The sequence below is a fragment of the Penicillium solitum genome, assembly GCF_028829755.1.
Source record: "Penicillium solitum strain IBT 25940 chromosome Unknown utg000009l_segment0_segment0, whole genome shotgun sequence".
Lineage (NCBI taxonomy): Eukaryota > Fungi > Ascomycota > Eurotiomycetes > Eurotiales > Aspergillaceae > Penicillium > Penicillium solitum.
Window position 1 is genome coordinate 1,049,450 of NW_027072128.1, and position 24,700 is coordinate 1,074,149.

General features: G+C 48.0%; 11 protein-coding genes across 11 annotated transcripts; 6 read left to right on the top strand and 5 right to left on the bottom strand.

Moving 5' to 3' along the window:
* Positions 1-575: 575 nt before the first annotated feature.
* Positions 576-2,714, bottom strand: N7455_011515 (uncharacterized protein; the record flags this gene model as incomplete). The annotated part of the gene is made up of 6 exons (XM_065606690.1): positions 576-998; positions 1,051-1,715; positions 1,770-2,108; positions 2,170-2,258; positions 2,348-2,500; positions 2,545-2,714. 6 exons carry the CDS (start codon positions 2,712-2,714, stop codon positions 576-578), a joined length of 1,839 nt encoding a protein of 612 aa, XP_065459856.1.
* A 2,457-nt stretch (positions 2,715-5,171) lies between these two features.
* On the top strand, positions 5,172-6,257 carry N7455_011516 (transcription factor domain-containing protein; the record flags this gene model as incomplete). Its single annotated transcript, XM_040954268.2, has 1 exon — positions 5,172-6,257. One exon carries the CDS (start codon positions 5,172-5,174, stop codon positions 6,255-6,257), a length of 1,086 nt encoding a protein of 361 aa, XP_040815149.2.
* Positions 6,258-6,640: 383 nt separating this feature from the next.
* N7455_011517 (putative aminotransferase) lies at positions 6,641-8,001 on the bottom strand (the record flags this gene model as incomplete). Its single annotated transcript, XM_040954521.2, has 3 exons — positions 6,641-7,364; positions 7,425-7,888; positions 7,969-8,001. The coding sequence occupies 3 exons, from the start codon at positions 7,999-8,001 to the stop codon at positions 6,641-6,643; spliced, it is 1,221 nt and encodes a 406-aa protein (XP_040815251.2).
* Positions 8,002-8,428: 427 nt separating this feature from the next.
* On the bottom strand, positions 8,429-8,949 carry N7455_011518 (uncharacterized protein; the record flags this gene model as incomplete). The annotated part of the gene is made up of 2 exons (XM_040954365.2): positions 8,429-8,692; positions 8,776-8,949. 2 exons carry the CDS (start codon positions 8,947-8,949, stop codon positions 8,429-8,431), a joined length of 438 nt encoding a protein of 145 aa, XP_040815123.2.
* Positions 8,950-9,280: 331 nt separating this feature from the next.
* On the top strand, positions 9,281-10,751 carry N7455_011519 (putative Snf1 kinase complex beta-subunit Gal83; the record flags this gene model as incomplete). Its single annotated transcript, XM_040954354.2, has 3 exons — positions 9,281-10,020; positions 10,074-10,650; positions 10,704-10,751. 3 exons carry the CDS (start codon positions 9,281-9,283, stop codon positions 10,749-10,751), a joined length of 1,365 nt encoding a protein of 454 aa, XP_040815175.2.
* A 564-nt stretch (positions 10,752-11,315) lies between these two features.
* On the bottom strand, positions 11,316-12,496 carry kae1 (O-sialoglycoprotein endopeptidase; the record flags this gene model as incomplete). Its single annotated transcript, XM_040954464.2, has 2 exons — positions 11,316-12,058; positions 12,145-12,496. The coding sequence occupies 2 exons, from the start codon at positions 12,494-12,496 to the stop codon at positions 11,316-11,318; spliced, it is 1,095 nt and encodes a 364-aa protein (XP_040815136.2).
* A 322-nt stretch (positions 12,497-12,818) lies between these two features.
* On the top strand, positions 12,819-14,451 carry N7455_011521 (ribosomal lysine N-methyltransferase; the record flags this gene model as incomplete). Its single annotated transcript, XM_040954485.2, has 3 exons — positions 12,819-12,969; positions 13,084-13,688; positions 13,744-14,451. 3 exons carry the CDS (start codon positions 12,819-12,821, stop codon positions 14,449-14,451), a joined length of 1,464 nt encoding a protein of 487 aa, XP_040815155.2.
* Positions 14,452-15,004: 553 nt separating this feature from the next.
* N7455_011522 (uncharacterized protein) lies at positions 15,005-16,940 on the bottom strand (the record flags this gene model as incomplete). The annotated part of the gene is made up of 4 exons (XM_040954445.2): positions 15,005-15,769; positions 15,827-16,123; positions 16,181-16,666; positions 16,782-16,940. 4 exons carry the CDS (start codon positions 16,938-16,940, stop codon positions 15,005-15,007), a joined length of 1,707 nt encoding a protein of 568 aa, XP_040815113.2.
* Positions 16,941-17,260: 320 nt separating this feature from the next.
* On the top strand, positions 17,261-18,326 carry cnaB (calcineurin regulatory subunit B). The gene is made up of 5 exons (XM_065606691.1): positions 17,261-17,515; positions 17,586-17,638; positions 17,696-17,769; positions 17,864-18,198; positions 18,250-18,326. The coding sequence occupies exons 1-5, from the start codon at positions 17,398-17,400 to the stop codon at positions 18,258-18,260; spliced, it is 591 nt and encodes a 196-aa protein (XP_065459857.1). The 5' UTR covers positions 17,261-17,397; the 3' UTR covers positions 18,261-18,326.
* Positions 18,327-19,460: 1,134 nt separating this feature from the next.
* On the top strand, positions 19,461-19,673 carry N7455_011524 (uncharacterized protein; the record flags this gene model as incomplete). Its single annotated transcript, XM_065606692.1, has 1 exon — positions 19,461-19,673. One exon carries the CDS (start codon positions 19,461-19,463, stop codon positions 19,671-19,673), a length of 213 nt encoding a protein of 70 aa, XP_065459858.1.
* A 2,708-nt stretch (positions 19,674-22,381) lies between these two features.
* On the top strand, positions 22,382-23,889 carry N7455_011525 (uncharacterized protein; the record flags this gene model as incomplete). Its single annotated transcript, XM_040954483.2, has 3 exons — positions 22,382-23,210; positions 23,472-23,738; positions 23,798-23,889. The coding sequence occupies 3 exons, from the start codon at positions 22,382-22,384 to the stop codon at positions 23,887-23,889; spliced, it is 1,188 nt and encodes a 395-aa protein (XP_040815104.2).
* Between the last annotated feature and the right edge of the window lie 811 nt (positions 23,890-24,700).

Genomic DNA, 24,700 nt, shown 5'->3' on the forward strand with positions numbered 1-24,700 from the left:
GTGAGAAACTTGGATATATCAAGTAAGGGTGCAGCAATCAAAGCTGGTGGCGCATTGATATGGTATGCCACCGAGCGAATGCTCACCATTGTAATCGTAGTACTGGGTGGGTTATCTAGGGGAAAAGGAGGTCTTCGAATTCAAGGTCATCAGGAATTACAATATGTGAGTTTCACAGGTTGCCCTCATGCAAGCTGAGTCGTTCAGCATCGATACCGACCACCCAATATGCGTTTCCAAAGATAGGAAAGTTTGCCCCTAAATTCGATCATCGACGGCCACCTGTGGATATACCCACCCCGCCCCCCATCAAGGCATGCCATGTGGATCAGAGCGTATAGTTGAGCTCTGATCATAGATCCTATCCCACAGTATTCTAAATAAAGCATAAATAGTACGTTTCAAAAGGGCATGCACATGCAATCAGACCACTTCGGCCTTCATATTAAGTTTCATAGTAACCTGCAAACAACGAATGTAGATCTTTCGGGGTTTGTATGGTTCCACGTTGGTCGCAGCTGTATGTGCGTAATAACTATTGAAAGCACAAATCTCCAAGTGAGAAAGTAGCTCGTCTAGCGAATGCAAACAATGCTCCGTCCACCATCCCATGTAATCCTTTTCCTAATCATTACTTTGAAGGTTTCATGTTGAGTATTCATGAGGTTGCCATCCTCCCCAACGAGATGCGCTGATGAAGCGAACACAATCGCCTCGCCAGTTCGGAGCCTGGCAACTTGAGAGAGACCTTTTCTAGCACTATCGGCCTGATGTGGAGCTTTTTCACCACCCATCGGAACATGCTTTTCGATCGTCTTGTACCATTCAGGGCTCGTAAATCGGTGGATTATGGTCAACGAGCAGAGGTCGATCAGCTGGGGCGAGATCGTCGGCTCTTGCGTAGAAATAATTATACGCACACCCAAGTGTCGTTGCTGGCGGATAATGGTTAGGAAAGTCTCGGTAAGCGCCTTCGCAGCGAGGGTATCGGCCATATACTACCCGCTAATGTTAATGAATAATAAGGATACCTCAATAGGAAGAATTCACCTTGTGTGCCTCATCAGCTACGATCATCTTTCCTCGGGAAGGGTGAGCGTAGAGGAACAAGTCGATGGCGATACGGAATAGAATGCAAGCAGTGCTTTGGTCGACGAAAGGGCACGACAAGTCCAAGATAGTGACACCGCCGTCAATAAAGTAGTCACTTGTGCCCGTGCCAGCAAGGTCGAGATAAGAGTCGAGCAGATCTAATCTTTGATATAGAAAAGGTGTCTGAGAACGGTCAAGTTTGAGTTTGTTCAGACGGCCCCGGAAGTCAGAATAATCAAAGTAGCCGCCACTCTCCATCGCCATTTCCCGAAGGATCCGAGTAACCTGTGCCATGTAGAGGGGGGTACCGCTAGATTGAGAAACAGACATAAGCGAAAGCATCATGCTTATGTTGAGGTGCTTAGGTTGAAGCTTGAACGGTTGAATCTCGATATTGGGAATCTGGGAGTACATGCCCCTGAGATTAGAAAGGTTTGTTGGAGAGACTAGGACGCGCAGTGGGACCGGCTGTTCATGAGCATATTGCGGTAGAGCACTGGCTAGGAAGGCCGCTTCGCTGGGCTGCGAGCTCGTTGTTGATGCATACTCGTCAAACTGCAGCACAAGAGTCGATATGGACTGGTTCAGGGTTCCCAATGCCGGCAGCCTCATAGAGCAATTTTCTAAGGTAATATCAATGACTAGTGGTCTGTCTATAGGTAGGATTAGGAACATACCGATCATGCAAGCCGTGGTGTGCGACTTGCCACTCCCTTGCACGCCGCAGACAAAGGCAGAGAATGGAATATTCGCATTCAACATTATTCTGCAATCTGGGAATTCATTCCCTCCGACAATATTTCCGAGCAGCATACATTGAGAAGGCAAACAATATCCGAACCTTTCTAGCAAGGGAGATACCAGGATGGCACGTTCATTGAGTACAGCATCCATTGCTTCTTCTCTTTGGTCTTCACTGGAGCTCAAGAATTGCCACTGTACCTCTAGGGAGGGGAAGGACTGAGAGGCCCCCGTTTCCCTCCTATGGAGGTCGCCGGCAAGGTGATCTTTGAATTCTGCCAGAAATTTAGAATACCGCAAATTCGGACACAAAAGGGATGGAAAAGGAAGCTCTACCTTGTAGACGGCTATTGACTATGCGGCCAACATCACTGTCAATGACCGAGCTCGCTGCCTCAGAGTTATCGCGGCCTGCGTCGAGATGGCTATGAGACTGTTGACCTGTATCTACATAGAGCGCGTTAACCAAAGCCAGTTCTGTTGTACCGTCCCTCTAATATTTTCCGAGACATACCGGATGATAGAGGATGCTGGGCCTGACCTTGGGACCGCTGTGAAAGAGTGGGAGCGGACAACGGTATGCTTTGGACTTGAGCTGATCCTTGCGTTTCGATTCGATTGTCGCTTCTCGGCATTAACTCGAGTTGACTCGCGTAGCTTAGGCTGTCTTTAGGAACTGGACATATAGGTTACAGTGAGTGATATACTTACCTGTCCACAAATGCTCTGATAAAATCTGCTTGGTTCGGGTTCTTTTTCAAGTATGTTTTCTTGATGGCTTCCCGATCGATTGGCTGGTTTTGTAGATAACGATTATAGATAGCGTCACCAATCGCCTTCCTGAGGAGAACCTGAGTCCACTTCTCAGATTTTTGCGCCATTGTTGATAGATAATCTGGGGATGAAAAGAAGCCCGATGAAACGATGCTAGGAGAAAAATTAGCAGTGTATATGAGAGACGTGGGTACGGCAGTGCGAAAGATAGTTGCAGGGTGTGGGGGTATTGGTGCTTTTAGTATGATGTACCATACGTCTCACGGAGTCACAAAATACCGCAATCAAACCTGCGCATTGTTTGAACGCTAGCGCCAAGTGAACCAAGTATGTATGTATGCATCCTTACTGTCAATAGACTTTTCAAGGTGAGTGTAGACAAACCTGGCTGTCAAATTTGGTCAACATAACTATCTCTTACTGCGACTTAGATCGTGCCCGCTCGATTGGTGTGGTGGGGGCGGTGGCTTCAAACTTACGCCATACCAAGGAAATTCATGTGAGATACATGCGCCAACATGCAAAAAGCCCGACGGAGCGCGATAAGCGGCGCTCGATTCGGAAAATCCAGTAAGGGTTACTTCAGAGGGTGGGTGTTGCGAACTACCAGGTAACCTAGGTTTAGACTGGCTTTCCCTTTTAGGTATTATAGACATGGCAATGTTTTAATTCCATACATGGAGGTTGCATTACAGGGGTGTAAATGTGTGTGTTTCATTTACCCTGACCCCTCGCAATGATGATTTCCCAACTAGACCAAAATACGAATCCGTACCCAACCTAGTGGGTTGTGGTTGGGAATCTAACTCTCCCCCATAAACCAGAGACACTTGGCTGGGAGCGCGTATGAAGCTCTGCTACCTGGCTGTGCGACCAATCATAGGCCGTCTACTGGTGGCTCTGGGTGCCCAGGAACGCAGACTGTGAGTATCGAACCGGCGCGCTCAAAGGTCACGCAATTCAGGCTCATAGCCAGTTGTTTCCCAACTAGATCAAAATACGAATCCGTACCCAGCCTAGTGGGTTGTGGTTTAGAATCCAACTATGAAAGGGATATGCAGGCTACCAAAACTATACATACCCCTGTACGTTCATGTAGAGTGATCTACTTCCTGAAAATGAACTTAGAGGCCTCTTGTAGCCTAATTGCCGTTCACATTGCTAAACTCCCCTCGTGGCGCACGATTGCGAAACCGTTGGGTTGCCTCGGCAGTCCAGCACGGCCTGGACCGTCCTGGCCCACGAGACGGTGTCTGTTTTACCTCTCTCATCTTCAGTTGAGCCTCCCAGCAGACTCGATACGCTGTTAAACGCGTCTCCAACTTCACTCTTTGACTTCCGTTAAATTGCCCTCAAGTTTGGGCGGTCTACCAGCACGTGGATGACTGTCTCTTGCGCGCCACACGCGCTAGATCTCAAGGCTTATATTGCGTTTTAATGGAGAGTGCCTTCGCAGCATGATGAAAACAGACGTGGGAGCATTAAAATACTGATAACGTAGTCTGCTTACGGGAGTAGGCGTTGGAAATGAGGTTATAGGTTTCGACTGTATTGCTATTCCATCTAGTTCACAAATGCAATTAACATACATATAATTTCATGTCTTCCTCAAATCAAAATAATAGCACCCCGATCCTTCCTCTCACCACGCTTCTTGCTTTGCTTCTATGGCTAAATAGTGAGGTCATTCGGCGTATTTTTATTAAATTGACGTCTAGACGAATGTCTTGATGTGTCCGCTCATCAGACAAGAGAAGTTGGAATATACAAGACAAGCGACAAGTCAGGGCGATTATAATAGGCGCATTTTTGTCTAGGCTGTTGTTGAGACCAATGTTTTGTAGAATAATGAGTCGTTCGATAAAGAACCAAAAGAAAATCAACAGGGCCAACTTACCGCAATTTTGTGGCTAATATAAGCGGTCTAAGGTTAGATCAATTTTCAATAATATCGGCCTTTTCCAGATCCGGAGAGTACTAAAAAGGCTACTAAAATGGACTCTACAAGACCATGTAAGCGACTATTCTTGTACTTTTATAAGGAAAGAATATCTAAGAATATTTAAACAATTCCGCTGTTCAGCAATGCTGCAATATGACTGGATCGGGTACTTAGCTCGGGAAATTGTGGGAACTGCTATCTTCCCCTTCTTCCGAACTTCTCTACTTCTCTTCTCCATCTCACCTACATTTACCATAAATTCGGTTGGCTATGCCAAGCCATCGGATTGGTAAAGATAGTCCCATCCCCCAGAGAAGGCGAGATGGCTGCACAGAATGTCGACGCAAAAAAGTCAAAGTAAAGAATTTCTTGCCAGCCATCTGAACATCGCTAATAAAATGTCTAGTGTGACCTGAAGAAACCCATCTGCGCACGCTGCACGCGGTTTCCCAAAGAGTGCAAATACGATATCAATATCATCAACCAGAATGTAGTCACCCACACAAGGCCGAGTGAAGCGAATCGCCACAATGAGAGCGTCAACCAAAACCTAAACCCCATCGCTCACCAGCCTGTTCTAAGCCTGTCACCATTTATATCATCAAAGGAATCTCAATTTTTCATGCACATCTTTAACACCGAAACTGCCCCACGGCTGTTCCCTGCAGCTCCAGCGCTTTTCCTGCAAAGAATCATTGCAAGTTCCCTGGAGACACCCCATCTTCTCTATGCTCTCCTCGCATCTGCCTGCAGTCACCACAGCCGACTTGTCCAAGACACAGGACCAAAGTCAAAGGTATCCTGTTTGAGGTTCACGAACTTGTCAATTTCTAGCCTACGCTCGGCGCTCAGTGAAACGAATGCAACACTGACAGCTGAGACCGTGACAACAGCCATGGCTCTGTGCACTAATGATGTGTGTAATGGGAATATGCAGACATGGCGCACTCATCTTCGTGGGGTAATGCGTCTTTTGGGTGCCTTTTTGGATACTCAAGGAACATTGCGAATTGCTGATCCTTACATTCAATGTTTGGTCAAATGGTTTACAACAATGGATGTTCTCGCTGGATTATCGGGATTGAGCACTAGCGGTGTAATGAGCTCTGATACAGGGCTACTGGGTAGATCTTTTGATCTGTTGAGCCCGCATGTCGACGATATATGCGGATATTCTTTGAAGTTGGCTCCGCTGCTTGCACGGCTATCCCAATTGGTGCAGCGCCAATATCACACTGAACCTAGGATGCAACAAGACGTCTTGGAAGAATCCCGAACGCTTGAGGTTGAAATTCTTTCCCTTGTTGAGTGTAGTGTTGCTAGTGGAGATTCCCTTGAGCTGCAGAGTACACATCTTGCCTTTGTACACGCTGCTTTATTACACCTCCATCGCCGAGTCCAAACACTCCCAAGAAACCATGAAACGGTGAAAGAGGATATCAGGAAAGTCATAGCCGCAGTAGAAGACATCCCACCGTTCTCTTCTACGAATATCTTGATCCTTTGGCCCATGTTCAGTGTTGGCTGTGAAACCGACGATACCAAGGAACGCGAGTTTATCCACAAGCGGATGGGCGATATGCAAAGCCTTGGGATGGGAAATTTTACAAGAGCACGAGAGCTTCTGAGTAGGTTTTGGGCATCGGAGACATCCTTGCCCTGGGACATCTATTTTTCGAATCTGGGTTTGGAATTGGTTCTATTCTAAGCCCTCAGCAAACCCTCTTGCCGTACTATGTTTCCCCCAGACGTTTATGGAAGCGCTGCAGCCTACAAAATACCCATGATTCTTTATATCTCCCATCTAGTCTACCTTTGACTATTAACTCTCCAGCAGCGGTTGAACAGGGTGTCCAGGGGATTTAATAACAGCAGATCAATTAAATTACAAATGCATTGATGGCGGTAATCAGAAATTCCCACCCATCTACGCTTTATCTCGTTTCTTTGGCGGGGCATGGCATTAATATTGTCGATGTGTGTGGCTTAATACTGAGCGGACGGAAAGCCCTGTTCTCCACACCCTATGGTTGTATCTACTGGATAAAGCGATGAAGGCAATTACAAGTAAAGCAAACGCCTGATAATTGCCTACATACCCAAAGCCAGCGGCAGCTTCTCATACTCATCACGCATGAACTGTCTCAGAGTGATCAATCCATCAACTATCACATGGTTGTCCTGGACATACCCCAACCTCACATACCCGCGGAAGTCCACACCACCTCCGAAGCACTGGCTTCCAGGGACCAGCATGACACCAGTCATTTCCTGGAGTCGCTGGCAGAACACGACATCGTCAATTGCCCTGCCTTGCCTGTCAACAAACTTGATGAACGCAGTCGTTCCGGCCTTCGGCTTTGTCCACTTCATAGCCCATTGGTACTCTTCGATGAATGCCTCAAGGACATCGAGATTCTGCCGAGCCAGGCTAAGATTGCGCTGCAACAGGTTTTCCACGCACGGACTGGACAATGCATGAGCTGCCACGCTATCATCGATTTGGCCAACTGAAATCAAGGTATAATCACGACCAGAGGCACAAGCTTCGATGATCTCAGCATTCGGCGAAGCAATCCACCCCAATCGGATACCGGCCAAGCTGAAAGCTTTGGACATGGAACCCGTTGCAATGACATTCTTATACCCAAATTCAAGAATCGACGGAGGAATCTCTTGGTCTGAGTCAGGAGAATGGAACAGAGGTCGATAAACCTCATCAGAATGAATCAGGATACCATGCTCACGCGCGATATCAACAATCCCCTGCAATTCCTCACGACGAAGAATCGCACCAGTGGGATTCTGGGGGTTGCTATAGACTCCAATCAGTACATATCCAGTAACCAAATAAACCACCAAGAGTCATACATACTTCAAAATAATCATCTTCGTGTTCGGCCTAATCAAGGACTTCAATTTCTCCAAATCCATCCCCCACCCATTCGCCTCATCCGACCGCCACAGACTAACCTCCGCCCCGAAAGACTCAGGGACAGAGTATAATTGCTGGTACGTCGGATACTGACAAATAACATGATCCTCTGGCCCGACATGAGTATAAAGCGCCAAGAAATTAGCCTGGATGGCACCGTTTGTGACGAGGACTCGATCAGCAGAGACGGGGCTGGTCTCGGTAGATCCAGATTGCGAATACAAGTTCGCGATGTTGGTTCTCAGTGCCTCGGATCCCCGGATCGCGCCGTAGACTTGCTTCTGCGTGAAATCTACCAGATCCTTTTTCGGGGACAGGGCTAGTAGGTCATTGAGGGAGATGGATGCGCAGCATGTTTCGGCGAGATTGTGCTTCACACTGGTTTCGTAGAGGTCCATCCACTTCTAGATGTTAGTTTCTGTGTAACTAGGTAGGTGATTGGTTTGGGGTTGGGTTATGGAATGGGGCTTGAGGGTTTGCTTACTTGCTCCACGGCGAAGGCGTTGATTCGGACCATTTTGGGATGGGCTTGATATCGTAATAAAGAGGAGTTTGGAATATGAAAGAGGATGAAGAATTTTGACACTCAGGTGATGGATTTGAAGGATATTATATACATCGCACCTTGTATTGTTGGAGACTAGATGTGGATGATGTGATTGGCTGGATCGCATATGTGGCCCAATTAGGCAATATTGGGGCCTGGTCCACCAAAAGACTACCAAAAAGACCACCAAAAAGACATGACAAGGCCACATAAGCAGCCGACTATTCTTCTTTCTCTATCAAGTGGAATATAATGTCGCCCACAGATTGGACAGATCGCTTCCATTGCCTGGTTGAATTCTTGGCAGCTTAATGGCAGGTTTGTTTCCGGCCCGCCAAGGAGGCTCATTTGCATCTTATTATAATATCATACACTAGGCTCAAGAAATCTCTGCACATCAGCCTGACTCATGGCTATTCTCTTCCTCTTCCAAGATCGTCGAGTAGGGCAAGAACTTGTGATCCTCCGTCTGCGCTTCTAGATAGTCGAAGGATGGATGCTGGTATTCAGAATTTAGAAGCTCCCCTTTCACACGAGGCCGCCGTGGCTCATCTGACTCTTCAATTTGTAGGAACTGTGATATGGTGCTGCCGGTGAAATGTAGAATCATTCCTATAGTGGCCCCGACAAGCACTGCCCCGGTCATGAAATAGATGAATGCCTATTAGAGCTTAGTAAATGCTACCACCAAAGAGCTACGATATGGAGGCATGGGATAGCATAGATAACTGTCTCAAAACATACCTCTAACTTAATGAGGATACGCAATGGAAGCAGTGTCAGGTACAAGACGACATGTCCAATGTAGATCACTGGGGATGCGAGGTAGAGAAGGGTTGACAAGAAGTAGGACAGTAATTGAATTGTCAAGCCAAGAACGAGTGACAGAGGATATTTTAGAATGAATACCCAGCCCATGATTATTATGAAGGTATGTAGGTATGTAGCAAATCAATCTATGCATCTCGACTCTGTTATGATATCCAAGTAACACGCGCCGCGGACCAACTGCCAAGCCCTAAGCCCTATATTACCGGATTGGGCTTCCGGCGTCATCGGCGTCTCCTGTACTTAGACAATGTGAGTACATCAATCGACTTTGATTACTGCCCACCGCCAATCCTTACTTTGAGCTGGTATCGGACGTGTCTTTCTCCAGCCCGCCATTGTGACTTAGTTCGACCCTCGTCTTTCCCCACCTCCCAGCAAAAAGTTCAGCTCAAAGTTATCACACCTTTCCCCGCCTTCGATGGGCAACAACCCTTCCAAAGGCCCGGTGGGCGACGCGCACCACGCCCATGCCCACCATAGCTCTACAAGCGATCGAAAAGTCGCCCGTCGATCCTCCCTCAACACAATCGCGGTCCCTAAGGCCACCGCGGCCGATCCTTCGGCCACAAAGGAGACAGCCGCTGGGCACTCGGCAGGATACCAAGGATCCGTGCAAGAGCGCCTACAATCCCGAAATGTCCCCGAATCTTCACCAAAGAACGTAGAGAAGGCTCCGGCACAAGATGCACGTCGAGTCGAGCCCTCCCCGATCAAGGACATCCCATCCCGCGACCACTCCAACCCGGTCCAGGTCCCGATCTCGCGCCATGTCCCGGGGCGCGATCCTGTGGCACCATCGGCCCCGCCCCTCAACTCGTACTATAGCGCATCGGCACACCTACAACATCCCCCGCGCTTGCCATTGCCAATTGGTGATGCTAACACCACTCCTGGATCGCCCGCCGCCGGCCCTGAGGACTCGCATATCCAGTCGCTCCCCGCGGATCGACTCTTGGATGAACAGATGGATTTGAGTACTCTAGCTGCAGGTCATACGACTATTGAAGAGGAAGAGTTGCTTGATGAGCTCCAGCCATACACCATCAGCGGCGCGGGCAAGGCCGTCCCGGTCGTTATCGAATGGACAGCACCTGCTGAGAAGGTCTATGTTACTGGTACTTTTGTTAACTGGGAGAAGAAGTTCCGTCTGCACAGAAGGTTGGTTATGGCATGATTGGGATTCCCGAGACTCAACTAACACTCGACGACAGTGAAAAAAATCCGTCCGTTATGTCTACTACTCTGAACCTTCGACCTGGCACACACCACTTGAAATTCATTGTCGATGGAACAATGCGCGCTGCGGATAGCCTTCCCACTGCCGTCGACTTCACTAATCATCTGGTCAACTACATTGAAATCAGTGCAGATGATGCTCATGACAAGGACTCTACCGTTCAGCCGGGAGCTCCCCCTCCACACACCGTCCCGGATTCCTCTAAACAGGATCCAGGGGATACCGAGGTCCACCCTCTAGAAAAGGAAGAAATCGAGCAAGAGGTGTCACCCGGTGATTTCGGTGATGCCATTCCTCAATTCCTCGCCGATCTGGATAAGGAAGAAGATAGCCCGGCCTATGTCCAGGCTGCCAATGTCATTGGAGATACGGCTACCCCTCCCAGTCTACCTCTCTTCTTGGGTAAGTCAATTCTCAATGGCACGACTCCCATGAAGGACGATAGCAGTGTTTTGAACTACCCGAACCACACTGTCCTGAATCACCTCGCCACGAGCAGTATCAAGAACGGTGTCCTGGCTACAAGCGTGACAACCAGGTATAAAAGAAAAGTAAGTCACTGCTCTATACACTTTTCGTGAATTAACTAATCTCGTGTCTGCAGTATGTCACGACTATTTTGTACAAACCGACTGGCGATATCACAGAATGAGCTATGTCCAACCATATAGGCCGTTTTTAATTGCATGCATACATTTTTCTTACCGAATACTGCCTCGGACATGTTGTGGTTTATCCGATTGGCAGAGAGAAAAAGATTTACAAGCAATCCCCTGCCTTGTTCGACTCGTTGACCCTTGCCAGTCTGCTTTCTATCTGTCCAGGTGTTCTCGGGTTCCTCGTCTATAACGGCAACTAAATCCCACTACTAAATCACCCAGTCATTAACCACAGCCAGCACACATGATTGTGCGTTGAACAATGCATCTCAGTGAGACCACCATATATTGCATATTTTCTCTGGCGTTACTTTCGTGTTGGGTGTTGGGAAAGGATTTGGGAGTTGATCATGGGCAAATCATACAATTGTACAGGCGCTTGGATTTATGCAAGAATATTACAAATGTCTTGGAAACCCACTTGAGATAAGTGGTAAATGTTGAATAACTTTTTTCCAAATTTATCTAACCGAATTCAAAAGGATATCAGATCTGACTCGCTCAATTCATAACACATGATAGATATACTTTTGGTTCAGACAAGACCTTGATTGGTATCAATCCCGCCACTTCACAAACACTTCATCCGTACGGAACCGCTGTGTACAAGTACTCTCACTCAAAGGGGTCCGGAATCCAGTCCCATATGCGAGCATACCAGCCTGTGCAATCATAATGCCGTTATCGATGCAGAACCGCTCATCCGTCGCATAGACACTTCCACCGCGATCCCGCGCCATAATACCCATCATCTCCTGCAAACGCTCATTCGAGCCAACACCGCCAACAATAAGAACCTGCTTCGATCCAACATGCGCCATTGCGCGCTCGGTGATCTCAACAAGCATTGAGAAGACAGTTTCCTGGAGGGAGAAGCATAGATCTGCGCGTGTGGGCTTGCTTTCCAATGAATTGTCCGCGACAGTTGTAGAATCAACGGTTTTCTGCTCATCTTCTCGTGCCTTTTCCTCCCCGCCTAGCCCCCACTGCTTAGCCAGGCCATCAATCGCAGCCAGGATCCCGGAGAATGAACAGTCCATGCCCTTCACGACGTAGGGGAGATCGACTAGCTGCTTTCCTTGCTTCGCCAGTTGTTCAATATTATATCCTGGTGCCGGGTCGTTGGAGATGTGTAGTGTGCGCGCGAACCGATCTAGACAGTTTCCTACTGCCATATCGAGAGTCTCCCCGAAGATGCGATACCGTTGCGAGCTGTATGCGATCACTTGTGTGTTACCGCCAGACACGTATAGGACGACTGGGTTTGTTGCGCCGGTGATGAGGCGGCCCATTTCAATGTCTAGAGATTCACATTGTTAGTGGTTTGTTCGAGTTCTAACTCCAAATAGGAGGTGCTGTCTATAGCTGATGTGTATGAATACATACGTCCAACACAGTGATTCACTCCAACCAACTCTTTACCCCAAAGCAAACTCAACATACGCGCGGCGATCACCACACTCTGTAGCGGGGCACCCATTCCAGGTCCCTTAGTGAAGCAAATGCAGTCCACATCGTCGACGGAGACCTTGGCTTCTTTGAGAGCTTGCTTGACCAGCTTCACAACCCATGATCGGTGATGGCGCGCTGTATCCTTAGGCAAGAAGCCCTCGCCTGGCGGGGAGACATAGGTGTGTCTGATATTGGCGAGTACCTGCGGGGCGCTACCATCCTTGGGATGCAGCATGATGCCAATGCCCAATTTGTTGGCAGAGCCTTCCATGCCAATTGCGATCATGATGGGCGGTATTTCAAGGTATCAATGAGAGAATGTATCGAATGAAATCCAATAGAATCATACGCCATGTATGAAACCCCGAAAGACCTGTGATATGATTTTCGTTATCGTTATCGGAACTAAAAGCGGCACCCGTCGGTTGGCCCGAACTAAACCCGAGCTACCCTGCTCGACTTTAGTTTGCATACCCTCCCGACTCTCTTCTTCTTTCCCCTCTTCTCCATTATTTTCTTCTTCCCTACTGGTATCCACTTCATTGGTGGCTTCGTTCTACACCCTCCCCCCTATTCCTCCTTCCCCTCCCAAGGGAATCTCTCCCGTCATGTCTTCGACAGCCCACTTCCCCGACGCCGAGGGCTTTCAACAACAGTCTGACAACTTTATGTCATGGCTGCAAGCCAGCCCCGGTGTGCAGCTCAACCCAAAGCTCAGACTTGCAGATCTTCGGGCAACTGGAGCTGGACGTGGTGTCGGTAAGTGTCCAAAAAATATATTCCCCAAACACACAAAAGCGTCTACGGAGTCCCCAAAAAGTGAAGGTTTCATAAATGTTATAATCAGTCTCTAATACATTCCCTGTGCTATAGTGGCACAAAGCAACATCCCGGAAGGTGAAGAACTATTCTCGATCCCCCGCGCCATGGTTCTCACCGTGCAGAACTCGGAACTGAGGACCCTGCTCGGGGAGAATCTAGAGGAGCAGATGGGTCCGTGGCTTTCCCTGATGCTGGTCATGGTGTATGAATACCTACAAGGAGAAAAGTCGAGATGGGCTCCGTATTTCAGAGTTTTGCCTTCTCGTTTCGACACCCTGATGTTTTGGTCGCCGGCTGAGCTTCAGGAGCTGCAGGCTAGCACTATTGTTGAGAAGATTGGTCGGTCAAACGCCGAGGAGTCGATCAGGGATTCCATCGCTCCTATTTTGGCAAAGAGGCCCGATCTCTTCCCGCCTCCTCCCGGTCTTGCGTCTTGGGAGGGCGATGCTGGCGACGCTGCCCTTATCCAAGTGGGCCACGTCATGGGATCCCTCATTATGGCCTATGCCTTTGACATCGAAAAGTCCGAGGACGATGACGATGAGGGAGAGGCTAATGATGAGAGCTACATGACTGATGACGAAGAGGAGGAGCAGCTGCCTAAGGGTATGGTCCCGCTCGCGGATCTGCTTAATGCTGATGCAGACCGAAACAACGTGAGTTTGGACATGATATTTTTCTTCAACCCCAATTTTAACCCACTTTCATCAGGCCCGTCTCTACCAGGAAGAAGGTGCCCTGGTCATGAAGGCAATCAAGCCAATTCAACAAGGCGAGGAAATCTTCAATGATTACGGAGAGATCCCCCGCGCAGATCTCCTCCGCCGGTACGGCTACGTGACCGATAACTACGCTGTCTACGACGTACTTGAGCTATCATTGGAAACCATCTGCGAAGCCGCAGGACTTGCAAACGCAGATCCCGAGTCCCAGCCCCGACTGGAGTTCCTCTCAAGCCTCGACATCCTTGAGGACGGCTATGTGATCCCCAGACCCGTCAACGCCAACCCGTCTTTGGAAGACATCCTGCCAGCTGAGCTGGTGGTTCTTCTGGCTACGCTGGCTCTCTCCCCTGAGGAATTCAAGCAGCGTGTGTCTAAGGACAAGGCTCCCAGACCGGTCTTGGACGCCAATGCGACAGCTATCTTGATCAGCGCGTTGCAAAAGCGACAGGCGCAATACGCTACGTCTCTGGCCTCGGATCTCCAGTTCAGGGCTTCGCTTTCTCCGTTGCCTGAAACTGGTGACGTGGATGAGGCGGCTCGTCGCGTACGGATGGCCTTGCAGGTTCGCATTGGCGAGAAGGAGGTGTTGCAGACGGTCTTGGGCATGCTGCAGCCCGCTACTTCCGGTTCATTGAAACGTTCTGCCAATGGCGATGGTGGTGATTCGCGACAGTTCAAGACACAGAGGGTGTGAAAGCCTTTTGCTCTCGCTTCCATTTACTACGGCCGATATCAGTCTGTTCTACTGAACCCTAACAGAACCAAAAGAAAAGTGCTTTTTGCGAGTGATTAAATTGTTTTAGATTTTCTGAATGTTTTTGAGCCTTTTTCTTTGCCCTCCCATTCGTCGCTTGCATCATAACTTCGGTTATCCATCATACAAAGGCTGCCCGACACCAGCCAACACCACCGAGATTCGGGAGAAAAGGATACTATGTACACTAACAAATGCAGACGCACTCAGCCACGAGTGGCTAGCACCTGCGTCGAAACGAAATGTCGAGAAAGAGATGTGTGAGAGGGGGTGGGCGGAAACGCGAGAGGGGAAAAAAAGGAGAAGTCGGGCATCAAACCAGCCATCTTTCGCCGCCCGCGGAAATCATCGAAACATGAGGGAGTAATAAAACTACAAGGGTGGTAAAAGGAGAAAAAAAATAGACAAAGAGACGAAGGGAATGAGGAAAACAGAGCCACGAAGAGAACGCCCGCCAAATGCTGTGAAAGAGGAAAAAGGGGAAAGGAGTTGTTCAGGCCTCTGACACCGCCACGGCAGTTGGTCCGAGGTTCGATCCCATAGAGCCTGGCTGCTGACCATTTTGGTCTAGCAGTCGGCGCTGAGCCTGTGCTTGGGCTGCCTGTGCTTGCGCCTGCGCATGAGCCTGGGCAGCCACTGCAGCCTGTTCGCGCGCCTTGGCCATGGTGATAGCCCGGTGCTGCATGATTTGAATGCTGTACGCATCGGTATCATATTCGTGCTCCTCGTCGGAATCTTCTTGGTCGAACTTGAATCGGTCGGCCTTGATTGTATCCATCTCGACTTTACGGGCTCCCATGTTTCGACGATCGATCATCAACCGGCCACCACGTCCAACTCGTCGTCGGAAAGATGGCATTCGGTGTGGTTCATCGTGCAGTTCCATGGCGTGCGATGCAAGCTTATCTCTGGAGAAGAGCGGGCTAGTGACGTCTAAGGAAGTATCCATCTCGCCAGATGATTCTGATGATGGAGGAGTGGGCAACTGTGCGGTGAATGCAGGTCGGAAGGTAACCGCATCGAATATCCTTTCTGGGGAAGGAGAGAGTGGTGCACGGGTGTGATCCACGTATCCCTCGTTCCACTTGATGTGTTTGGTGATGTTCTGCTTGATATCGCGCAGGATCTCGTTCTCTTTCTCGGCCTGGACATCCTCCAGCAGTTGCAAATCCTCTGCGCCTTGGCCAGCCTTGAGGGGCATGCGCAGTTGAGGAGCATTGGGACGTTGAGGTGGCATATCGAGCACTCTCTTTTTTGGCTGTGGGAGAATCGTTAGCATATGCATATACTGAGCGATTACAGTGCCCATGCTTACCTTTTGGTTGATGAGGTCCTCATCATCGTCCTTGATGTTGAGCTTGCGCTTCATCTCCTTGACCTCAGCACGCTGCTTGAAGAGGTGTCGCTCCATGGAGAGCATTTCCCTCCGAGCAACTTCACGCTGGCGCACCAAAGCAACGAGCTCGCGAGCATCTTCCAGCTCTTTGCGAAGACGTCGGAGCTTTTCGGCGCTCTGCGCATCTCTACCACGAGTCTTGCGGATCTGTCGAACCTCGCGTCTACGGAAACAGACAAATGGATCACTGTCGTCGGTGTCTTGACCAGTTTCGAACTGCGGATATCGACGTTAGTGATGTTGGATGGGCAATTGCATTGGATAATAACATACCTTGAGCTGCGGCACAAGTGCGTTATTTTGAACCTCCATCCGGCGCGACTTCCAATGCTCATATATCTCCTTCGCAAACATCTTCATGGGATCTTCTAATGTGGCGTCCATCATGTCTTGCATCTCTGCAAAGGACAACACTGGGGGATTATCGATGGAGGCGTACGGCTGCTTCATCTGCGCCGTCTCCTCAAAGAAATTCATGACCTCCTCGAAAATATCCTCCGTGCAACGACCAGCAGATGGATCGCGCTTCTGGTTCATGATCTTAAGGAAGACATCGTCCTCCTCTGTCATGTTGTACGGGCATCCGCAGCAATCCTCGACAGTCGAGGAGAAGCGAATGTACGTCGCAGGTTGCGAGAAGATGGGAGGATAGAGTTCGTCATATTGAAGATTACTGAGAATGGTTTCGGGAGTAGGGATGTGTGCCTCATTTACTTTGCCCTGGGCAGTGGCATTAATTGCGCGTTGCAGGTGAATTTCCTAAGACGATCTTAGGTCAGCGCGAGTCATTTTATATTGGGGTGAAAATCTCGTGTCATTTTGGCGATGATATCACGTGACTGGGATAGGGATGAGGCTAAAATTGGGGACTCACCGACTCCTCGGCCTTTTCGACGCCGGTTTCGATCTGTTGTAGAGAGCTCTGGATTTCATCGTCGATGGCATCGATGTCTGACTCCCGAACAACGGGGATGGATGCCTTGGAGGTGAGCTTTTTAGGGCGCGTCCTCCCCAGGCCCCCGTACCGAGTCATAGCGTCGGGACGCGCAATAGGGCAACGACCATGGGCGGGGACGGGGTAAAATGGGAATCAGCAGAAAGGTCTGTTCATGCGCTTTCTCGTAGACGTATTTTTGAGATGAAATTTGATGGAGGGGGGAAGATATTGACGACTCAAAATGGGGTGATTCACGGCTAGCGGTTGGGTTGACGTTGTAATGTCAGCCGGCGGTGGCCTGTTTTGGCCGAGTGCACGGCCTCAGGGGCTCGCTTGCCTGTCCGAATCTGGTTAGTGCGGGGCTGGGCGATATCAGATTCCCCGGGCCGTTGGCAATAACAACTCTTCTGCCTCCTATTTTACTGTCTTGCTTTGATATAGCTCTTTGTATTTGCTGTTCCACTAGTCCTACGACCTTTATTTGCTACCCCCGTCGCATTAATTGCCACTGCACCTCGTCGCTGCGTCTCGTTTCCCTCTCCAACCACCCACCATGGACCAGCCCTCCTCCCCCAATGAACCCAACGCTGCTGCGATTTACGATGCGCGGAGACGCCGAGGCTCCGTGGGTACCACCCAGCTCCTCGATAACATTGTGTCTACATCGAACTGTACGTTTTCCACGGTCGGATAAGGTGTTAAGGTGATGGATCGGGCTATGGGCTGACATCGCGACAACAGTCAACCGGGACGAGGTGGATCGCCTACGCAAGCGCTTCATGAAGCTGGATAAGGTCGGTTGCGCAGCACAGACTATCAGAAGATATTCTCGCATACTAAACAGTCTACAGGACGCCTCCGGCACTATCGACCGTGATGAGTTCCTCTCCCTTCCCCAAGTCTCGTCCAACCCGCTCGCCACGAGGTTCGTTGCTCCCCCGAGCACCCATACCCACACCCCCACCCACGATCTACAATCTACATATATATATCAAGACTAGTCCCTGACCCTTTGATAGGATGATCGCCATCTTCGACGAAGACGGTGGCGGTGACGTCGACTTCCAGGAATTCGTGACCGGCCTGTCAGCATTCAGCTCAAAGGGCAACAAGCAAGAGAAGCTGCGATTCGCATTCAAGGTGTACGACATTGACCGTGACGGCTACATTTCCAACGGCGAGCTGTTCATCGTGCTGAAGATGATGGTCGGCAATAACCTCAAGGACGTGCAACTGCAGCAGATCGTCGACAAGACAATCATGGAGGCTGATAAGGATCAGGATGGAAAGATCAGCTTCGAGGAGTTCACGGATATGGTGGAAAATACAGACGTGAGCCTCAGTATGACACTGAGTATGTTTTGATCCGATTTTATTGGAGGTATTTGTACTGACTTCGGCCCAGATCAAATATGATTGCCCTTCTCACTGGTTGAGTGGCGACATATATTCAGTGAATGGTGTTTCTTTCTTCTTGGTGCTCGGCTTTCTCTTTCTTGCTCTCGACATGACATGACTCAATGATCAGCGACGTGTTTGTAGTTTATTTTCTCTGTCCCGATATGGGAAGGACATCTTATGAAAATTATCTTCCCCATGACCTCTTTCTCCCGGTTATCTTTCTTCCAGCTGTTTTTTGTCAGCTCGGGCACCCAATGTCAATGGCTGTGCATAATGCTACCCTGGGAAGTATATTAGAGTACAGTATAAGCCACCCCCAACCCCTTCCCACAAACTATACAACGCCCTGCTCAACTCAACAATTCAACAACTTTACCTCCAACAAATCACCAAAACACCCCGGTCCCTACCTCATATCACCACGCTTCAATCAACAAGAATCCCAACAACCAACACCCAAAAACAAAGTCTTGACGTTTCAGCCGCATGAGCAACAACCCCCGTTCCCATCTGGACCAACCCTGATTTTTTTCCGCGCAAACTAACCTCAGCAAACACCAGTTCCCCTCCCTCGAACCATCTCTTTCCTTCTGGACCGCAGTCTCGTGGACCGGATGACTCCCAACCAACGAGTCGCGTAACAGAAACAGCCACAGCGATAAATCCTTGTTCGTCCCAGCACATTACGGGTCGAGATGGTGCATCTTGCATCGTATTATTGCCTTAATCTTTTGCAGAAACCCATACACACACCCCAGTTTATCGTTTCTGCTGTTCTATGTTGTTCTTCCCGTTCTCCCGAACCGAACCCTGGCTCCCGTCTCATCCCTGTTGCATACAACATATGTAGGCTGTGCATGTGGTCATGCCGGTATGTGTAAAAAGAAAAAGAAAGCGTGGAAGGTAAAGGTAAAAGGTAAAAAAAAAAGGCATCTGGGTAGGTATACTTGGGTATATGTACATGTATACATGTATATTATTGTTGTCTATGCAGATTATATATATTCGCTGGTATATATGTACAAGAATAGTTGGCCGCGTTTGTGGCCGTCACATCTTTTCGGTAATATTTTCGAAGTCTTTTGTTTAGATATTCCTCCCTTATTAATGTTATAGGATAGACATCGACAGGCTGACAATGTATAAACCTACTTTTCCATGTATAACCTTTCGTGTACTTTGTGACTACTCTGTACCTTGTACATACGTACAAGTATGTATGTATCTCCACCACACTATATCTACACGCCCTCCCCAGCCATCGACCACCCCCGTCTCGGCGACGTCCGTGCTCCTGACTGGGCAACCGGACTGGATGAGCGTGGTGAGACGATAATTTCGGAATTCCGAGGCACTGGATTCGCTGGGTCTGCAGTCCGAGGTGGAGGTCGTACAAGGCGAGGCACTGTTGTTTCGAGGGAATGGTGATTTCTATTTTTGATTAGAATTTGTTATTTACGAGGGTAGGGGAGGAAGGGAAGGTTAGGGTAGGGTAGGGTTAACGGGGAAGAGGAATAGAAGGAAGAAAGAACATTGCAGTGGGGGGATGTGATGTTACTTTCGGTCTAGTTACCCTCTCTACATAAAACATCCGATTTAGGTAGCAGTAGTCTGTTTGTCGTGTTTCAGGTGGGAGATTTGGTCTACGTCCTTTTGTTGGGAGGGTGAAATATGGAGATTCTTGTCCAAGCTTTTGTTTGGATTCTAGGATTAGATATTATTAGACATTGATGCATGTTTCGTCTGACGTGTTTGAAGATATCTAAACCTGAAACGGGGTCATGGCTCTTTGTACGTATGTAGGCGCAGGAGGATATATAGTTTCTCGATAATAGTATATAGTAGTATAAATATAGTCGAAGGCGATTGTTTCAACAATAACAAGGTATTATTATTCCCTTTTCTTTTTCGCCCCATTAAAAATGCCCAAGTCCATAATACCCAGTTCCAGCCTCGTGTTTTGTGCTACCGGTTGGTCTATCCAACATGTCGGGCTCCTGGTTGCGGGCGATATACCGAGAAGCACAGTGATCTAGAAGTCCGAGTACACGCGAGTCAATCTGTCTGTCCAATGGCATAATTTATTTTTTGATAGTTTCTTCCTTTTACTTTTTTTTTGTTGGAGAATTTGATTTATTCCACATGTCGTACATCCGCAGATTGCATCATGTTATTTTGTTTCGGGTTCAATGTGAGCTTGTGAGTTGCCAATATTAAGTACATATATATATTATAAGTACGGAGTAATTCATAACCTCGCGACAAGTTCCTGAGTGTGTACTCCGTAGGTTAAATGATAATAGGTAAGGTTAATGTGTAGGCCGATCATTTGCGGGTCAGAGTGAAGTATAAACATGTCTACTTGACCAAAACTACATAGCCGGATCTCTGAGGTCGCATCCGTAGGAATAGTCTAGTGGATTGTCCCCATCTCAACCAGATTGTCGGATCCAGTTTAGGGTGGAATATGACAGGGACAATTAGGGTATTATTTCTGAAGGGTCCGGAATAAATAGGAAGAGTACGGAGTAAACAGTAAACAAATAGCTTTGTCCCGTACTTCATAGTAATAATAATTGCTTTTGCGCCCCTTGAGACTTGAGCCATCAGAAACCCGAGGAAAAGGAAACTGACGTATGTAGGTGGCCGTCCTTTGCAGATCCAATCGGGCAAACAATGCTCCACAACTATTTGAATTGATTTGAATTGATTTAGTTGATTTATATCGGGCTAGATAGTTTCATATATAATGTATAGAATATGCAATAATCAGATGACTTTTGATCTTATTTTATACTATTATACTATCATACTATTATTATCTCCATTATTATGCCATTATGCCATTATGTTATCCTCATATCAGCCTCAATTATCATGCATCTCCGCGAGGTTCCAGCAGCTGCCCGGCTAATCTCCCCGGAATGTAAATAGCATCCCCTTTTTTTGGTCGCTTCAGGGCTAACTATTTGGTTTAGTTGCGTTTAGTTGCGTTTAGTTATACTTTCAAGGACTTTTGCTTCTTTTTTATTTTATTTTTATTTTCCTTTCTGTTTTCCCTTTCTACATTCTACGCAAGGGGAGAATGTTTTGTCTCATGTTTACTCTCCTTCATTATCAGCCCCAGGCAACATAGACAGTGTTACACACTAGATAATCAACAACAGAGAGAGGCAGAAAAAAATAGAAAAAAGGAAAAAAAAAAAAGTATACCACCTGACCTTGAGAGCTGAACGCCTAAATAAATCGAAAAATAAATAGACCCAAAAAAAAACCAATCCAATAAATCCAATAAATGTCAAAAATCCCAAAAAAACCCCCCAAAAAAACCCGAAGCCAAGGAACCATTGCACTGGGTCTCCGATTATAGCGCCAAATGGAGTTTAGGGGTAGATCCTCGATCGACGATCATATTATATGACTTTAGGGCTTTGAATGTTTTATATTTGAGATTGGACATTTTAACATTTTAACATTTTCATTATATTTTGATTCTTTGCCCGAAAAAAGCCCTAGTTTCTTCTGTTTCCCCCTTGATGTTTCCCTTTTTTTTCTCTTGTACTATCCACTCTTATACACCATTTATACCCATTTATAACTATACTAGACCCATTCAAGGACTGGACTATACACATACTTGATCTATCTATCTTACTCTTACTGGAATCCTTTCGATCAGCTCGTCATCTTCTTTTCAGATCCATCACCCAACTTTTTAATATCTCTATCTACCTGATTTTGCCCTGATTTCCTGCCTAATTACATATACTTCTGGTGTTTCCCCTTTCTTTCTTCACCTGCTTTTTTTTGTTTCTTAATTATTATTTTTTTTTTTTCCTTTTCGATTATATTGTGTTAATAATTTGTTTTCTCTGTTACTTAAATCGGTGTCGCGGCTGCGTCAGAGGACAGGATTTGAATGTCTACTTGAACCGCAAGGATCACGTCTCATCCTTTCTTTCCCTCCTATCTTCCTCTCCCCCACACCCCCCAAAGGGTGAAGAATTCCGTGGGAAAAAGAAAAGATTTCCTGGAATTCCCCTCAAAAATCATCCAAGCTGGCATACTACGCAAGCCCACCGCTGTCCCCCAAGCATTGGGCTGAGCTTGATCTGCAGCGATCCTGGGACAGCCTCATGGATGGCGATCAACGTATGAAGCAGAATGAAAGGTCAATGTCTCGGTCTGGAAATGCCGCTCCCAGAGCACCTGGTCGTGCAACAGATAATTTTGACCCGGCCATACAACCACGTGGAGACCAAACGGGGATGTCGCAACCCCCGGAGCAAGTCCCGATGTCCTACGACTACGGATACACAGGCAGCTCCTTCCACGGCGGTTCCCTGCAGTCGAATGACTTGCAGAACTACCAACCCCAGGACTATGTACGGGCTCAACGACCTCAACAAGCGCCGGCTATTCAACATCAGCGACGGCGTGCGCAGCCTCAGGATCCCGCTGCTTTCTCACCGTATGATTCTACCATGCTGTACGGGTTCGGTCAGCAGGGTCCAACCCAAGGTCAATTCGAGGTTGTGCCACAGTACCCGACACGGCAGTCTGCAGCGATAGATGTCCTGTCGAACCAATTTGCCGTTCCACAGTATTTTGCGCCAGAGGAATCTGCAGGGTCTGGGGTCGCTGGACTCTCGCCTTATCTAAATGCACAACTCCAGCCTTATAACCAACCGGGTCCCATGGCACGCCCGAACACCACCCAGTCTTTTCCTGCACCGATCTCTGATTTCACTGCAATCGGTTCCGGGTCCATGAACCGATTGGATCAACCCCAAACAGAGTCCGAGCAACAGCAGTCGGATCAACCTAGCCTGGAGGAGGCCATCGGACGATACCAACGCATCCTGCGTCGCACTTTTGATCAAACGCGAGCCGGAAGATTGGTAGAGGCCGGAGGATCGTTGATTGAAATTTCCGAGTGGCTTGTGACCAATGCACGGGATCTTGGTAAGATGCACCCTTTTTTTTTCGGCCTGCAATATTTTGTATTGCTTTTGTTTTTGTTTTTTTTTTTGCCCCGCCGGAGAATACAGAGGAACAAGTGTCTACAGTCTACTATGAGTGTGTTCACTTAGTAGCACAGAAGTAACACTCTCAACTGGACCCTTCTTTTTCTAATTCTTTTTACCCCCAATGCATCATGCATGAATTATCTGACACCTTGGTGGGTCTACAGCGAGAAGCTAATCCTTCTTATTTGATACATAGGCCTCCTCCATGACGATAACATCCAGTACTCCGACCGTCTGAAGCTATGGAGCGAATTCAATCTATGCTGGCTAGCCCTCTGTCAAAAGCAGAAGGATTTGATTATGGAAGTGATTGCGACAAGTCAGCAACCTGCGCATACAAGTCTAATTCGACGAGATCGCATGGAGACTATGGGAAAAGACCTAATTCAGCTTTGCGATCAATTTGAACCACACGGGTTGGTGGATTATCAAATGGGAATATGGGAAGAAGAGATACTGTCCGGTGAGTTTGCGCTATACTCCAATGCACCTATATTACCTCCTAATCACACAAAAACCTAGTCTTGGGTCAATGTCTTGATCTCATGGACAGTAGTCCCGACCTCCACCACATCCCTGCCAGGCCCGAAGCCACGGCAGTGCCACGACCATGAACCAAGTCCCAAGAAGGCAACAGAAGAAGAGCAGAAAGGCTGAAAACCAAGAGAAAACTGCAAAAAAAAAAAATCCAAACACCTCATAACGTCACATCAAATTGGGTCCACTCCCAAATAAGAAAGACATTGCGCCCTGACGATCGGAGACTATACGCATTGGGCCAATCTCACCCAAGCGCCGCCGCCACGCGGAGGCTATTGCCTACTAGCGTCGCGCCAACCCCGATTTCGATATTTGACATCGCAAAGAGGTATACCTGTCACCTCTCACCTTGTTGGGTACCAACCAATCTCCCATTCGCTCTGATGAGAGATCGACCGGCCCCCTCCTTCCGTCTTCGGTCATCGGTCTTCCGTGTCCCTCCTAAGAGGGGCGATCATTTGCTGCCTCTATCTTGGCCCGAAGCGCTTGATTCTTCGAAATTATACCTATCGTCTATCTACTGAGCTAACGAGGTGGCTGTGTGAAATCCAACATTGTCATGTTCTCGTCATTCGCCGTCACCAATGCCACTATTACCGAATCATCCGCCATCAACCATGGCTTCTATCACAATCACAATCACAATCACAATTATCACAACCTTCCTCTTCCTCTTCCCCGCTTAGTTACCATTTACCATACCCTAATGACGAATTGACGAGTTGTACATAGTCTCATAGTCTTCTGTCTGTGGGTGGTTCTCTTTGGCTTCTGTTATTCTTTCCTATCTTATCTCATTCTACCTTCTATATCTCTATCTCCTATCACTATCACCATCTCTATTCTTTGGATTGAATCGATCCGAATTGGCTTTGCATTGGGGCG